The sequence below is a fragment of the Callithrix jacchus genome, chromosome 17 (assembly GCF_049354715.1).
Source record: "Callithrix jacchus isolate 240 chromosome 17, calJac240_pri, whole genome shotgun sequence".
Lineage (NCBI taxonomy): Eukaryota > Metazoa > Chordata > Mammalia > Primates > Cebidae > Callithrix > Callithrix jacchus.
In genome coordinates, this window is record NC_133518.1 from 54,604,917 (window position 1) to 54,621,341 (window position 16,425).

Sequence of the window (16,425 nt, forward strand, 5' to 3'; positions counted from 1 at the left end):
AGTCTGAAAACTTTTCAATGACTTTACTGAAAGACTAATCTGACAGAAATTAATCAACAGTCACTGTAAAATGTTTACCATCATTATTTACAGAAAGCAAATGTGATCTTATATTTAGATAAAATAATACTCATCTGAAATGTATAGTTAAGTATGTAATAGTGAAGTATCATGGTTTCTGCAACTTAATACATATATATGTAAAAGCTGTATATTAATAAATAGGGAAAGCAAATTTGGCAAAATGTTATCAATGCCAAACATAAGTGAAAAGTATATGGGTAGTCAGAGTGTTTTTTTTTTTAAACTTTCGTGTGTTTGGAAAACTTCAAAGTAAAACCTGGGCAAACAAAAGACACCTACTGGCTTCTAGTACTCTTGCACTTTTAATTACTGTCCTCAGCATATGTCCAGTGTTTTCCCTTTTGCCTCAATATCTTTCTGCCCTCAATTAAAACAACTGTTACAGAATAATGTCTTATAAATAAAAATCACAATTCTAGGAAAGAATTTTAAAAAGCAGTTTCAAAGGCTGGTGTCAGTGAATTAACTGTTTTACCTGAAAGTTAACATCTTCTTTCTTAAATATCAGTGCTCGAACTTCGTCGGGATCTCCGTTAAATATAGCTTGTACCAGTGATGGCTAAAATATAAGAGAGTAATAAAAACATTAGAATCATCCATGTGGGGTGACTAAGATTATTTATACATAGCTTCTCAATCTACAAGTTTTCTTCCCTATAGCAATAATCACTTTTTGACATTAGCCAGAAGTTTCATAAAACCAAATCACACCAAAGTACAGGATTCCTCCTGGGCGGGGGGGGGGGGGGGGAGGGCCTCATTAAAATAAAAATTCAATTCAGTTTGACCCAATTTAGGTAGAATAAACATAACCAGATTTTATTTCTTATAAGTAGAAGCCTTTTGTTTGTATACATCACAAAAAGAAAGACTCTTCCAAATACAAATGTGACATCTCAACATCTACTTGTGGGACAGAACTTGTTAAGCAATTTCCAGCCCATGAAGGAAGCCTCTTTTGAAAAGGTCCGTTTGGTGCATCAAATTATCTTACATAGATTAGCATTACATGTATAAAGACACAAATCCCAAGAAAGCAAATTTGGCAGTTGATGAAAATAGCCACTAATCAAAGATGAAAAAATACTAGATACTTAAATAACTTGAAAAGAAAAACACATGCATATATAAATAAAATAATTTCTCAATCAATGATACAGCCTCTCGATAAGGTATACTATACTAGTCAAATAAGGAGCCAGTTGACAGTAGCACTAAAACCAAGGTAAAAGATAAAGAGTGAATTTCATAAAAACCTTTCTAGGATTCTTTTTCATATAAAATTCATTACAGAAAAGGCCATGCCTTGGGTGTTGATGTGAATAGTCAACCTTTCCTAAAATATGCAGAGTTCCTGATTCTTGTTACATCGATTTCTGAAACCACAAAATGAAAACAGAAACGTGGTTGCCATAACTACTAATTCTCAAATTATTTTTAAAGTCTTTTTAAGAGCTTAATAAATTAATAAAGACTGAAATGTTATTTCAGCATACAAAAAAGTAAAATGAAACATGTGCATTTTATACAAAAATATTGCATATTTACACACATACTGCTTTAATTTGGGTTTGTAAAGCCACTAGTGGAAACTTACACCTATTCTTAAAAAACAAGATTTACACTACTAGTTCAGTAGAATATAGTAAACATATAAACTTACATATCTTACCAATACATTTCCAGAAGGTGGAGAATGTAGGGATTTACTTTCCTGTGGCAATTTAGAAATGAATGCAGGAGATTCATCTTCTACCTCCTCCAAAACAACAATACACACTCGACTCATTCGATCTTTTTAAAACGCTAAATTCCAAGCTATGTGATAAAAGTCACAGTTGGAAGAGCACAAGTAGTTTTTCCTCCTCTTCTGTACAACACTTACAAACATTCTCTGAACAGCACAGCTGGGTTTTTTTCTTTTTAAGTTAATAAGTACTATTGGAAAAACAAGTTTAAAATTATGACTATATAATTTGTAACTTCCTAAAAATAACTAAATTCTATTATTTCTGTTGGGTTACTGCAATACTTAAGAAGATATTTCACACCAACATATCAATATCTAAAACTGAGTCCAAGATCATTTAAAAATATTTTTCCCCTACCAAAATAGTCTTACTGCTCTACCTCTGAAATTTACTTGCACAAAACGATCAGTTTTTGGTGACACGATACCACATAATATAGAATGAAATGAGAAACAACTGCTGTGACAGAGATAATCACAGCGATACCCACTCTTGCCTGCAAGGTCATATAGTTAACCAGTAGCTGTTTTGCTTATAATTGAAAATAAAAAATAAAATCTCACTATTCTGTTTCCACTTCTAATTTGTCTTCATTTCTTCGGCATCACTGGTTTAATGCAGATACTATTCGCAGATACTATTCACAGAAAAAAAGATCTAGAGCTCAGCACAAATCCTGAAAATGAAGCTCAGAGGTTTACAATTCTTTCAGTGTTTGGGAAAGGGGCAAAAAAAAAAAAAAAAAAAAAACCACCACTCTGCATTAATAGCAAAGCTGCAGTACATTTACATGTGATGAGTCAGACCACAAGAGACAATAGGACTCTTGGTACTAGAATACAGCTTGATTAATCCAGATTTCCCATATAATAGAAGAAACACAGTTAGCTTTATTTCCATCAATAGCATAAGCAAGGCAGAGCGTTCATTCTTTCTCCATCAGGCAGTTGTCTGTGGCTGCTCCAGCAAAAGGGCATAGGCACCAGGCAGAAACGGTGTAGTGGAGAATCCTAATAGAACAAGCAGGCTGTGAAGGAATTAGAAGGCATTTGAGCTCAAATTACTGCTTCAGGCTTTTTGTTTTCTTCAAAAAAAAAAAAAAAAAAAAAAAAGAGGAAGAAAAAAAACCTAGTAGTTTATCATTCCAGTGTTTCCTTTGATCTCCACATGAATACAGCTTCCATTAAACAGTCTTCATTCAGAGGAAAAAACAGCAGACTGTGCATCTTCTGTGAGCCAACTACTTTATTCAATCATTTGCCTCTTTGCCAATATAGTTTCCTTCCACTGTGAAAACCGCTACAGTTATCCTTTTCAGTAAATTTCAGATGCTTTCATGTTCCTCAGATGATCTTGCAAAACACCTCTGACATCCTCAAATGAGTAGGTCCTTAAAAAAATACCTAGAGAACCTCAGTATCGGTCCCACAGAAGCATTCCAACCGAGTAACAACAGTCTGAAGAGCAAAGACTGCAGACCCGCAGGATGAAATGCCTAGTAATGCTCACATGTTACACTTACCAGAGATCTGAGCTACTGTTCGGGATGTAACTTCCTCTAGCAGGAGAAAAAAATAGTGCATTTGGACAGCCTTCACAATTAGAAGATTCATGCCAGTTCTGTGACTAATCCAGATCAAACTAAAAAATTCTGTAACTGAAAAATGAGTGTGCTTTTAACATTTTCCACTAAAAGCCACAAGGAAATCTGGTGTACTGCCTCTGCTGACTAACAGTGGTTTTAGCAAGTAAACAATTCCAAACGGCTTAAGTGCTTGGCTTAACTGCTTTCGTGTTTTACAATATAGCAAATGTTTAACCCTATAATGACAGCTGCAATAAGAATATGCCTACAGTGAACTCATAAAAGAGGTTTAAAGATGGAGAAATATTTTATGAGATTATAACAACCATGAAATTGTTTTATTTGTATTTTTGCCAAGATCAGTTTTAATCTGCCAGATGTATTTTATTTTTTAGAATGCAAAAAGTTTAAACAAATGAAATGTAAGATTGTCTAACAATTTCTAAATTGGTGAATTTAATCAATCACTGATTCATACATCAAAGGGAAAAGTAAAAATTTCAGAATGTAGAAATCCTAACTCTAAAATTATATAAATCATTTGATTTTTCATGGAAAAAATAAAATAATCCACCTTCCCATTTGGATAGGGAATAAAGCCTTAAAAATCTGTTAAGAGCTACCTGAAAAAAAAAGTGTACTTTGTCCTGAATTAACTATGTCAAAATGGCAAAGGGTAATGCAAAGAATCTCCCTCCCTATAAGTTTCCCAAAGCCACAAATAAATGTCAAAACCAGTCAATTCAGAGTTTTTTTTTTCTCATTTCTCTGTTTACCCAACATGGGGGATATTTTTCAAGAGAAAACTTACAAAGAAAATACCATGGTCCCCCTTCATTCTGTGTTCTTCATATTAACTAGTATTTTTATTAATAAACATAATAGTTATTTTTGAACATTTGTGATACGCTAGGTGCTGCACATTCTCATTTAACACAATAATCTTGCTTACAGTGGGAATAAGCAGACTGAGAAATGATGTATTTTACCCAAAGTTGTGCAAATTAATAAAGTTGTATCTAATTTTAAACACATACTCTTTCTAATCTATTCTGCTATCACTGAGTACACACACATACAGACACACTCTCTCCCTGCTCATCTCCACATCTTTGCAACCTATAGTACTAGCTTATAAAAGTGACCTTAACAAACAGGTAACCTATAAAGGTTGTGTAAAGTTTAGGTAACAAAGGAACATACTATTTATTACAATATTATAAACAAGTTATTTTAAATGGGTACTTCAGAGCAAGTCTTAAAGCCATAAAAAGGAAAAAAAAAAAAAAAAACCAGCATGATACAAATAAGTCAGAATTTAAAACAAGAACCACTGAAAGCTATCAAATATACCAATCTATGACAGAAACTATAACTCTAACATACTTGTACCAATTAAAACATGCTAACAACTCATTAGTCATATCTTAAAATATATAAAATACTTTTAAGCCACATTAAAGATATGTAAATATTTAACACATTAATTATGTTATCCATCTCCACACGACTGCATCAAAAATACCACAATATTTGAAATATCTGAAAGTGAAACAACTATAATAACAATATCCTATATCTCACCTTCAGGGTTCCTGAGCCCCTAAAGCACACTCTCTTTTTATCTTAACAATCTTAAGTTGTTCCAAAGTATCTAGTACATAAATTCACCTACTTAGACTTAAGCAGGTACATCCTGTTTTTTGTTCAAGGTCAACCTTCATACTTAAGTCTTTCCCGGCCAGAAAGCAAACTCCTAGAAGGCAGGGACTGTGTCACATAGTTTCCTTCCACTTTCTCCCACCTATAAATAAGTTCACTGAAATCAATTCTATCCTCACAAGATTCTGAAAGGGTTGGAAATTTATAAACAACAATAGTGGGGTTGTGTTAGTATACATATACTTTAACCAGAAAATATAGGAGGCATTAAGGTGCAACAAAGTAAATTTCATACATTTAAGTCAGTCAACAATTAAAATTTCCGAAGTTGGCAGGATATAAAACAAAGGTATGGGGAGATGGTTAAAACTAAAGGGCTCAGGAGTCAGCCCACCTGAAGTTCAATTCTCATTTCATCATTTCCTAGGTGTGTCCTTAAGCAAACCACTTAAATTCCCTGAGCCTAAATTTCTTGACACTTATAAAATGAAAATAACCTGCAGAGATTTTTATCTAGGAGAAATAGACTAATAGTACAGTGCCTGAGAATGTAAGCTATTTTGTAGTCAAATTACCTTAAGTTCTAATCCAGGCTTTCCACCAACCTAACTCTATGATCCTGAGCTACTCATTTAACAACCTTTCTGTGTTCATTTTAACATCTAGTAAGTGACATTAACAGAATTTACTTCATAGTGTTGTGAACCTTACTGTTATGGGTGTCTGGGATACCTGAATGATATCCCTTGGGAAGCCAGTGAGTGGATCAAAGGCTATTAAACTTCCCCACCCCTTGACCCAGTGCAAGTGAGGTAATTCAGACTAGTGTCTGGGGATCCCATTCAGTTGCTAAGTCCCCAGACTTTTTTTTTTTTTGGTCCCTTGAGAGTCTGCTAAAAGCTCCTTTAAGACGCTAGTAAACTAGACAAGCACATACTAAGTGTTAATTGCAGAGAAAGAGCAGTAAACTTAGGCAAGAAAGACTACAGGTTTTTCCATTCTGTACCTTCACTGGATTTTACAGTTTAGAGACTGTAAAATTCATTTGGGCAAAAGAATAGAAAGTATTAGCCTATGGTACATTATAAAATCAAAAGCAGATAAAAAAAATACTAAGAAAAATTATTTAAATTAGCAGCACTGTCTTGGGTCTTCTTCTATTGAATAAGACAGGCCCCTACCTTCAAGGAACTCACATTGTAAAGAAAAAGGAGACAAGTAAATATTTAAGAAATTAGAAACGGAGAAAGTACTTCTGATAAAAAATTACTGATAAAGATTGTGCAAACTATAAGCTCAACATTTTTTTCCACTTCGAGAAATATCAAGGGGATGTGTTTTTTTTCTTTCTTTGGTACTTATTTTTTAGGCCATATTAGATTAAGTTTTTAATAAGCTAACAAGTTCAACTCTGACAACTTTATAATCTTTCTATTCTTTATACTAAAATGTATCCTATCAAGAGCTTACTCCTACTATTAAAAGAATCATATAATGATAAAGCTGGCTTAAACCTTTTTACTCATTAGAAAAACATCAAGTCGCTGTAAGAGAATTTTTGGGTTCCTAACCAAAATTTCTTTTTTTGACACAAATGTTTTTTCCTTTCTGAATCAAGAGCCAACCTAAACCTCACCTTTTCTCTTACACATCTGTGAACTCCATATTCATTACCATAGAATGGAATACTTTACTCTGGGTATATTAAGTGGCAACTCTGTGCCAAGTAACAAGCTGGTCTCTGAGTATTCAAGAACAAAAAGCTTGCGGTGAAAGATGGTAAGGAAGTGGGTTCCAACCATGTTTCAGAAAACATTTCTGGCAGATCAAGAATCCTCACCAATCTTCTTGAGCTATGCCTCCTCTATCCATATACTTTAGGGAAAAAAAGTTTTATGAATAAAGTTAAAAGAAAATGAGGTAGAACATGAGGGGGGAGAAATGAAGGAAGAGCTGCTTTCTAGGCTATACAGGCCAGAATCTATGCAACTATCTATGTGATTATTAGAGCCACTGGAAGAAAGTCACTACATATTTAAAACACAACTCACAATCTTCATAATAGATCAGATTTAACTCTCTGCATGTAATATATTTATGACCCAGGTCACTTATTTAATTTTTACACAGTCATGATGCCAAAATGGCTAATAACCAATACTGTTTGAAGATCTCAAGTGGTTTGATCCCACTGGTACGTTACACTGGTAATAAGTAAATTGTTAACCCTTCCAATATTAATGGTACTACATACCGCAGATTGTTAGCACATATTTATATTACATATGTTTTCTGCAAAGATCTGTATTTTGTCCATTCCTCCAGGCTTCCATTCTAGCTTTAGGACAGAGCATCACAGAATAAAGACTACATTTCTCAGCTCTCTTGCAGCTAGGAGCCACATGAAAAAGTTTGACCAAAATCTTAAGTAGAGGTGTTGTGTGTCTCCCAGAAAACTTTCTTAAAGGGCAACTAGCATATTCAGCTTGCTTCCTGGAACACAGATGATTGGCCACTATCTTAAACCAAAAAAGGATCATAGTCTAGGGTAGTGAAACTATGATGCTAGAAGGGAGCTGGGTCTTTGAGGACTTTGCCAAACAGAACTGCCATATCAGCCTTGGACTGTCTACTTTCTGATTTTTATGTTAAAGAGAAATAAAAAGTCCTGCCTTAAGTCACTGTAATTTCGCATCTCTGGTACTTGGAGCTGAGCCTAACTCTAAATGATAATCTTACTCTTCCTTTAATTATCTATGAGTGGGCATATATCCTTCCAGCCCTGTTCTTCCAACATCCATACTCCAGTACAATGTAGCTAATTAAATCTTCAATAAATAAAATGAGTTAGAAACTTGAGCTGTAATATACTGTACTAGAAACAATAACTGACCAGAAATCTGCTGGGATTCATATTTTCCTGGATAAGCTAAGGACAATCAGAGGAGAGTAAAAGACATGGAAACGGTCATCACAAAAATTCTCAACAAGCTTCAGCCACCATTTGGAGGGTACTGTTAACAAATCTGTACATGGGAAACAGAAGCTCAGTAACATCTTGTCAGCCAATCACTCATCTGCCCCATCCATCCATATATGAAGTAGCTTATATTCATATACTATGTGCCAGTCTTTGTGCCAAGCTGAGGAAACAAAATTATGCATAGTCAATCCTTGTTCTAATGAACCATACACAAAAATAAATAATATTGACTGCAACTGTGATAAATTCTAGAAGAAAAAACATTTCTGAAGGACAAGGAACTGACGGGTGGTCCATGTGGCTGGGACAAGCAATAATGACGGACAATATCTCATCAGTTGGGTAAGTGAGTATGGTCATGTGATAGGCTTGTAAAACAAGTTCCAAAGTTTGTATTTTTTATTGACAACTCACTGAAAATTTTTAAGTAAGGAAGTCATGATTTGCTTTTGCTTTAAAAACATTATAAGGCTTTGATATAAAGAACAAATTAAAGGGGCAGAAGAATGGAAGCCAAAGGACTAGTTAGGAGACTACTACAGTAATCCAGTAGAGTAGGTGATCTGAAATAGGACATGGCCACACAGATGGAGAGATAGAAACATATTTTAGAAGCCAGGCGTGGTGGCTCGCACCTGTAATCCCAGAATGTTGGAATTCACTCAGGGTGGCTGGCAAAATATTTTTAAAAGTTTATAAAATATAATCTCTAACCTTTTAGAAGGCAAAAAAAATTTTATTAACTTATAAAACAGGCTAAAGGCAGCCAATTCTTCCATTAAAACTTTAAGTCATAGGGTAAAAATTAAAATAATAAAACCTTCCCCAATTAACTGTATTTACCCCACATTCCTTTATCCCTACTCTAATTTGTTTACTCCTGTAACCTTTATGCTAAATAACCCTCTCAGGGGGAGGTCAAAAAAATATTACCCATTAATATTGTTTATTCTAGGCCCCAAAACCAAAACCTTTTGTCAGTCATATAACCACTCTTTTAACCATATTAATTATCCACAAGCGTGTTAACTTAAAACCTCTATTAAATCTATGCTAAATAAATACCAAAAAAACCCAAAAAGTCATAGTTGGTTAGCTACAATTACCCTCTAAAAGCAGTTAACAATCTCCCTAACCCTCTCAAATTCACTGTACTCTGGTATATAAAAATGTATTTCATTCATCTGTCACTAAGTCAGGATCTGCAAAACAAACTTCCACAAGTGGTAATCAACGTCTCAAATGGCTCTCCAATGTAACATCCATCATACCAGCACTTTGGGAGGCTGAGGCAGGCGGATTATGAGGTCAGAAGTTCAAGACTAGCCTGACCAACCTGGTGAAACGCTGTTTCTACTAAAAATACAAAAATCACCTAGGCATGGTAGCGTGTGCCTGTAATCCCAGCTACTCAGGAGGCGGAGACAGGAGAATCGCTTGAACCGGGGAGGTGGAGGTTGCAGTGAGCCAAGACTGTACCACTGCACGCCAGTCTGGGTGACAGAGCAAGACTCCATCTCAAAAAAAGTAAAAATTAAAAAAAAAAAAAATAAATAAAGAATATGACTTGTTATATCATTATCTAAGGTCCATTTCAAGTTCTCAAAGTCTGTTTTAAATTGTAATACAGAGCCCATACCTTAGCATCTACCTTCATGATTTCAAAAAGAAATGTTAATAATCCCAAAGTTGCCTACAACTAGGTGAATATTAAAAAGTTTATGAAGAATGGTGAGATCTGGCTCATTTCTACACAGTCCAGTACATTGAAATTATCTAAAAATTTTCAGCAAGAATACCTTACTTTTTTTCCCTAAGACAGTCTTGCTTAGTCACCTAGGCTGAAGTGCAGTGGTGCCATCTTGGCTCACTGTAACCTCCACTTCTCAGGTTCAAGTGATTCTCCTGCTTCAGCCTCCCAAGTAGCTGGGATTACAGGTGCCAGCTAATTTTTGTATTTTTAGTAGAGATGGGGTTTCACCATGTTGGCCAAGCTGGTCTTGAACTCCTGACCTCAAGTGATCTTCCCACCTTAGCCTCCTAAAGTGCTGGGATTACAGGCATGAGCTGCTGTGCCCGGCCAAGAATATCTTACTTTTTAAAACATTCACCAAAAATACCACAGCACTGATTCAACAAACACTAAATATCCATCTCTCTACTATACATACCATGGCAGAGAATTATAAGGTATCATATATTATTTTCAAACTCCTTATGTAACTTAAATAGGGTATCACGCCATAAACACAAAAATCTAACCAGTAGAAGATAAAGACACAAAAGATACTAAAAGACAGTATATATTGAAGGCCGTGATATAGACTATACTTGCCACCAAGTCCATCACAGGAAAGAGTGTAGCATATTAATTTTAACTGACATATACAGATACCTAACTATCCATTCTCTTAAAAATTGGATTTTTATACTTAGATCTCGCCGCTGGAAAAAAATGATATTATAACACAACTATCCATAAAACTCATTGTTATTTTTCTTCTATTTATAGGAAAGTGCTTTGTCAAAGAAATCAATGGTCTGCTAGTTAAACATTCCATATAAAAACTGTATCACATTTTTCAGAAAATGGTTGAAGATGTTAAACTATCATTTAAAACATAATTGTTAAGCTACCCAAAGCTTAGATCTATATGGTCTAACAGCAATATAAGGACAGCCATATATGTAGTTTTAAATTTTGTAGTAAATACATTTTTAAAAGGTAAAAAAAAATCAGGTAAAATTAATTTTAACAAGATTTTATGTAACCCACCATATCCAAAATATTATTTCAACTTGCAATCAATATAAAGGTATCAGATATTTTACATTTTTAACAAAATCTTCAAATTTTGTTGTGCATTTTACACTTGCAGCATATCACAACACAAACACTAAGTTTTCATTGGATATAACTGATCTGTATTCAGATTTCATAAAATTTACAGTTGAGGAAGTAGATACATTTACACAAGTTGTTCCAAACACACTGAAAAGTTTTCCAATAAGCATTTTTAACTTAAAATTAAAATGAAACAAAATTAAGAACTTAGTTCCTGAGTTACATTAGCTAGCTACATTTGGCTAGTGACTATCCTTTTGTATAATACAGGACCAATTTTTTTTTGAGATGAAGTTTCGAAGTTTCGCTGTTGTTACCCAGACTGGAGTGCAATGGCTTGATCTCGGCTCACCGCAACCTCCGCCTTCTGGGTTCAAGCAATTCTCCTGCCTCAGCCTCCCGAGTAGCTGGGACTACAGGCGCGTACCACCATGCCCGGCTAATTTTTGTATTTTTAGTAGAGATGGGGTTTCACCTTGTTGACCAGGATGGTCTCGATCTCTTGACCTTGTGATCCATCCTCCTCGGCCTCCCAAAGTGCTGGGATTTTAGGCGTGAGCCACCGTGCCCAGCCAGGACCAATTTTTTTTTTTTTAAATTTAACTCTTCTAGATAGAAATCTAAAATATGCTTTATTACTGTCTTAAGGAAAAGTACGTGGTTTGGGTTTTTATGGTGGCCCAGAGTCAATACACTGTTACACCACTTTGCCATACAATAACATTAGGACTTAGTTGACTTTTCCTAATCATTTCAGGGGCCTTCTCACATACATTAGGGTTCCGTATAGGTTTCATAAGTTGAAGTTAACAGAAGTCAGCTACCTATCTGTACTTTTTAAAAGTATCTTCATTTTACTGTTAAAAAAAAATGAAACTGATCAAATGATTTTTCCAGTTCTTTTCAGTTTTAGTATTTTAAGTTTATGTCCCTTTTCTCTGTTAAGATGTTGATTGATAAAAGAAATGGCTATGGTAGTGACCAGAGATAAGTTTTTACAGAAGTTTGACTGTGAAGAAGGAATTAGGCAATTGCCAAAAAAAGATTTTTAAAAAGCTTTCTTTTTTTAATCAAGATTAACATTGTTGATGGCTAAAGAACTTGTCTATCAGAAAGGAAAGGTAAAGGTGTAGAAAAGAAAAGGAATAACTGATGAAGGAAAATCACAAAGATGCAGGAAAGGAGGGTGGTTTCGAGGTAGAAAAATTCGCTTATGAAAAGGGAATCTTCCTTTGAAACAAGAAGGGTTGATGTGGGTAAGTTAACAGGTAGAAGAAAAAGAATTAAGTTGAAAATGAGTATGAATGAGTGCTGAGCAGCTAAAAGCAATCGCTCATGGTGTCTAGGATGTAATCCCAGCACTTTGGGAGGCCGGGGTGGGTAGATCACGAGGTCAAGAGATCAAGACCATCCTGGTCAACATGGTGAAACCCCATCTCTACTAAAAATACAAAAAATTAGCTGGGCATGGTGGCGCGTGCCTGTAATACCAGCTACTCAGGAGGCTGAGGCAGGAGAATTGCTTGAACCTGGGAGGCGGAAGTTGCGGTGAGCCGAGATCGCACCATTGCACTCCAGCCTGGGTAACAAGAGCGAAACTCCATCTCAAAAAAAAATAAATAAATAAATAAAAAGAACAAACATAGAGAAGCAAAGATAATTGCAGCAGAGGACACAAGTTGTAGGATGTGGTCACTGAAGTGGTTAGAGCCAAGTGGAGGTGGTTACAGCCAAGTAGAGATGACCGCTGTGTAGAGGTTGTTAAATAGTTAAGTATGTCCAAAACGCCATCTACAAAGAAATGAAGTCACCTGATGAAAGACAAACATGATCCAGATGTAGAACTGGGGAACAAGATTTGACAGATGACAGCAACAAGAAATAAAAGGATCACCTAGCCAAACGGTACATACCTCAAAGGAAAAAAGGTTTTTATAGATAGGCAGACTAGTAACATTTTAACACTGTAATGGGGGACTAGAAGAATGCTGACGTTGCTCTCTTTACTCCTCCCAATATACAAGTACTTAGGAAAACACGAAGTTTCACTGACTTTTCTGAATAAACGTAGATTCAAAAGTTACACATATGAACTTAAGGTTAAAATTAATATTCAAATGACTACTTTGAGATTTCAGTCTTAAGTATTTCCTTCCAAAAGAATATAAGCAAAAAATTTCAACAAGCCAAATTAACACAGGTTAGTTTTCTAGAATACATCTAATATGGCAAAACTAAGGAAGAAAGGGAGAAAAACTACTCTGCTAGCAAGTATGTAGTACTGTATTTAAGTCATGCTTTTAAAAGTTAGGTTATTTTCTTCATAATTTTGATTACCTTGAGAAGTAGTTTGAAATTAAGCTAAAGGACTCATAATTTTAGAGGTCTTTTTTAAAAAGTTGTGTTACTTTTTAAAATATCCTAGTCAATATTATTGGTAAAATTTTTACCGAAGATATGTGACTAGTAGTATCCCTGACATATGACTTATGTTCTATTAGGACCAGGATAAACACATTCTCTGATATTTAACTACATTATTATTTGCAAAGTTCATTATTGTTCAGCAACTATATCAAAGACAATTTAGCCCTCATATTACAAATCAGTTGAATGTAAAATTTTTATTTTAAACAGGCTGAATTTTTGCCCTTCTTAAAAAAAGACTGAGGAAAGATTACATGCAATTCATTCTGGTTTTTACAATGTGGTGATGCCAGAGTAAATGCAGTATGAAATTACTGCACTTTAAAAGCTAAAGGGAGAAAATTTACAGTTTAAAAAATAAGTTGCTATGGTTACACAATGTTTACCTTTATAAGCAATAATTATGTGAGATGTCCAAGGAATTCCCAAAAGTATAGTAAGATTAGTATCTGAAGTACACATTCATTATTTCACAAACAAACTGAACCCAATTGCATACATCACTTCCGTTTCAAAGTGGCTATCGTTTGGGAAATACTAAAAAACAAAAATGATTCATGTCTTTCTGAACCATATTGGAGTGGAGACAAAAATACTGACCAGAGCTATTTTTAAATTCAAGTAATGACTCAGAGAGTTAGAACGTTTTTCATATACTTTAGTTCCTTTCATCAAAGAGTTCTGTAATTTTACATAGCAACTTCTACTGTTGAAAGAAGGAAGGTATCTTTCTAATGTGCTTTAGCTGTGGTGTTTCTTTTATACATAAATTTTCATGCCTTTGATAAACTTTTTAAAAGCCATGCTTGTAAACATGTTAATTCAGAGTAAAAGAATGTCAGCTCCTTTAGTGACAGACAATTTTGAACTTCTTAAATGGGAAGAAGAGGCTCCCGTAAGAATTGATAAGTAGCTCATTCCTAACCAGGTTGTGAAATCTGCTATCAGTAAATGTATTGTAGAACTTTTTTGTGTGCATCTGTGTTTTATATTTAGAACATTCAGTATTGTAAGAACACTTAAAAAACTTTCAACTTAATATAGCTGATCTTAAAATTACAGGCTCATCATGACCTCTTAAAAGGCAGCTATATTCACCACTCTACTACCACTGCTGCTATCATCACATTTTAGTTTCTTGAGACAGTCTCACTCTGTCACCCAGGATGGAGTGCAGTGGCGTGGTCTCAGCTCACTGTAACCTCCCCCTCCCAGGTTCAAGCGATTCTCCTGTCAAGGTTTCACTATTTTGGCCAGGCTGCTATTGAACTCCTGGACCTCAGGTGATCTGCCCACCTCAGCCTTCCAAAGTGTTAGGATTATAGGCATGAGCCACATCATGACATCTTAATGGACCTTCCACATGTGTCTACTTTCTTTCTTTTTTTTTTTCAGACAGTCTTGCTCTGTAGCCCAGGCTTGAGTGCAATGGCGCCATCGGCTCACTGCAACCTCTGCCTCCCGGGTTCAAGCGATTCTCCTGCCTCAGTCTCCTGAGTAGCTGGGATTACAGGTGAGGGACACCATGCCCAGCTAATTTTTATGTTTTTAGTAGAGATGGGGTTTTACCATGTTGGTCAGGCTGGTCTTGAACTCCTGACCTCGTGATCTGTCCACTTCGATCTCCTAAAGTGCTGGGATTATAGGTGTGAGCCACCATGCCTGGCCACAAGTGTCTACTTTCTATGTAACAGAATATTAAATACATTTGTTAATATTAGGGCTATCCTAAATTTTAAAAAAATTTATAAAATAACATATTACTCTCAACTGGCTTAAACAAAGGGATTATCATCACAAACATCAAGAATGAAAATAAAGAGGCCTTAGAGTAATTGAATCAGTTATCCAATGCCATTACATGTGATCTAGGCGCCTTTCAGCTTTTTCCTCTGTCAGACTCACTAAGGACCTTAGGACAACTCCCTTCACAGCCACATGTTAACTGTCACACTTCATGGCATCCTATTAAACACATATTGTCATGCAGTGGAAGTGCGAATATCCTTCCATGTCTTCCTTTTTAGGTATAAGGAAGACTCCTAGAAGCCCCACAAGCCAACTTTCCCTGACATGCAAAGGGCCAGGCTTTGATCACATGTCCACTCCCTAACAAATCACTACTAGGCAGAATAGCATTACCCTGATTAGCTCAAAATATTCAGGGTTTCCCCAAGTCATGTGTGACAGACATGTACATATAAACAAAACTGGGGGTAAGCATGCAAGAAGGAAGAGGGTAATCGCCAGTCAGTAGACAACCAACAGTATGCTATGTATTACACAGAAAAATTCAACCTTGACATTTTCTTATAGTAGTTTAATTTTGCCACCATTATGAATTAATCACAACACATTCGTACTAGGAGACATTTTGCAGGCTCTAGACTTTTTTAAAGGGAAAAAAATCAATCAGTAATTCATCTTAAAATACTAAAGGAAATCATTTTATAAATGCATGGACATATCAGAAAAATGTCAAACATAAGAAAATACTTTAGAATATGAAATAGTAAAATACAGCTTCATTTTGACCTGTTAAAATGACAGTTTTATCTTCAAAATGTTTCCTATTAATCTCATTTTCCTTCTCTATGAAAAGCAAGGCTAATTACTAGACACCAGGCAGACTACCACTAGAGTAATGAAACTAGAACACATTCAGGAAGGGCAGCTAGTATAATGCATAATCTAGAAACCATTTCACAAAGGGTTGATAAAGCTGAAGATGTTGTTTTAAAAGGGGCCAGGGAGAACATAACTTTAAAATATTTGAAGTCACTGTGAAGACAAACACACAGTTTTAGAGATAAAAAGCGAAATCGATGAATAATAACCAAGAGAAAGATGAAATGTTTCAATATAAGATAATAGTTTTATCTGGCATTTTTGAGTCTGAAGGCATAACAAGGTTGGCTGCTCATATGGGGCAGGGATGAACATCCCAGGTAGCTTGAAGAGCTACTATGGTTGTAGGCACTTTGTGTGCATTCACTTACCGGTAACAACATACCTGCACACTAGTTTTTAATCCCTATTTAACAAATAAAAATCTGAGTTGGACAAATCAAATACTGAAAAGCACAAG

At 35.2% G+C, this 16,425-nt stretch overlaps 1 protein-coding gene across 21 annotated transcripts in view; it reads right to left on the reverse strand.

Annotated features, from left to right (window-relative positions):
• The window catches only part of ANKRD28 (ankyrin repeat domain 28), a 208,642-nt gene that overhangs the window by 141,520 nt on the left and 50,697 nt on the right, over nt 1–16,425 (reverse strand). For 6 of the 21 annotated variants that reach the window (XM_035278351.3, XM_035278350.3, XM_078354253.1 and 3 more), the window contains one exon: nt 560–643. In XM_035278351.3, coding sequence (XP_035134242.1) covers nt 560–643 — 84 coding nt within the window. Of the gene's footprint in view, nt 1–559; nt 644–1,389; nt 1,428–1,747; nt 2,922–3,357; nt 3,399–16,425 lie in introns of those variants that run through there. The other 15 variants (XR_013528648.1, XR_013528652.1, XR_013528651.1 and 12 more) reach the window with 8 other exon arrangements.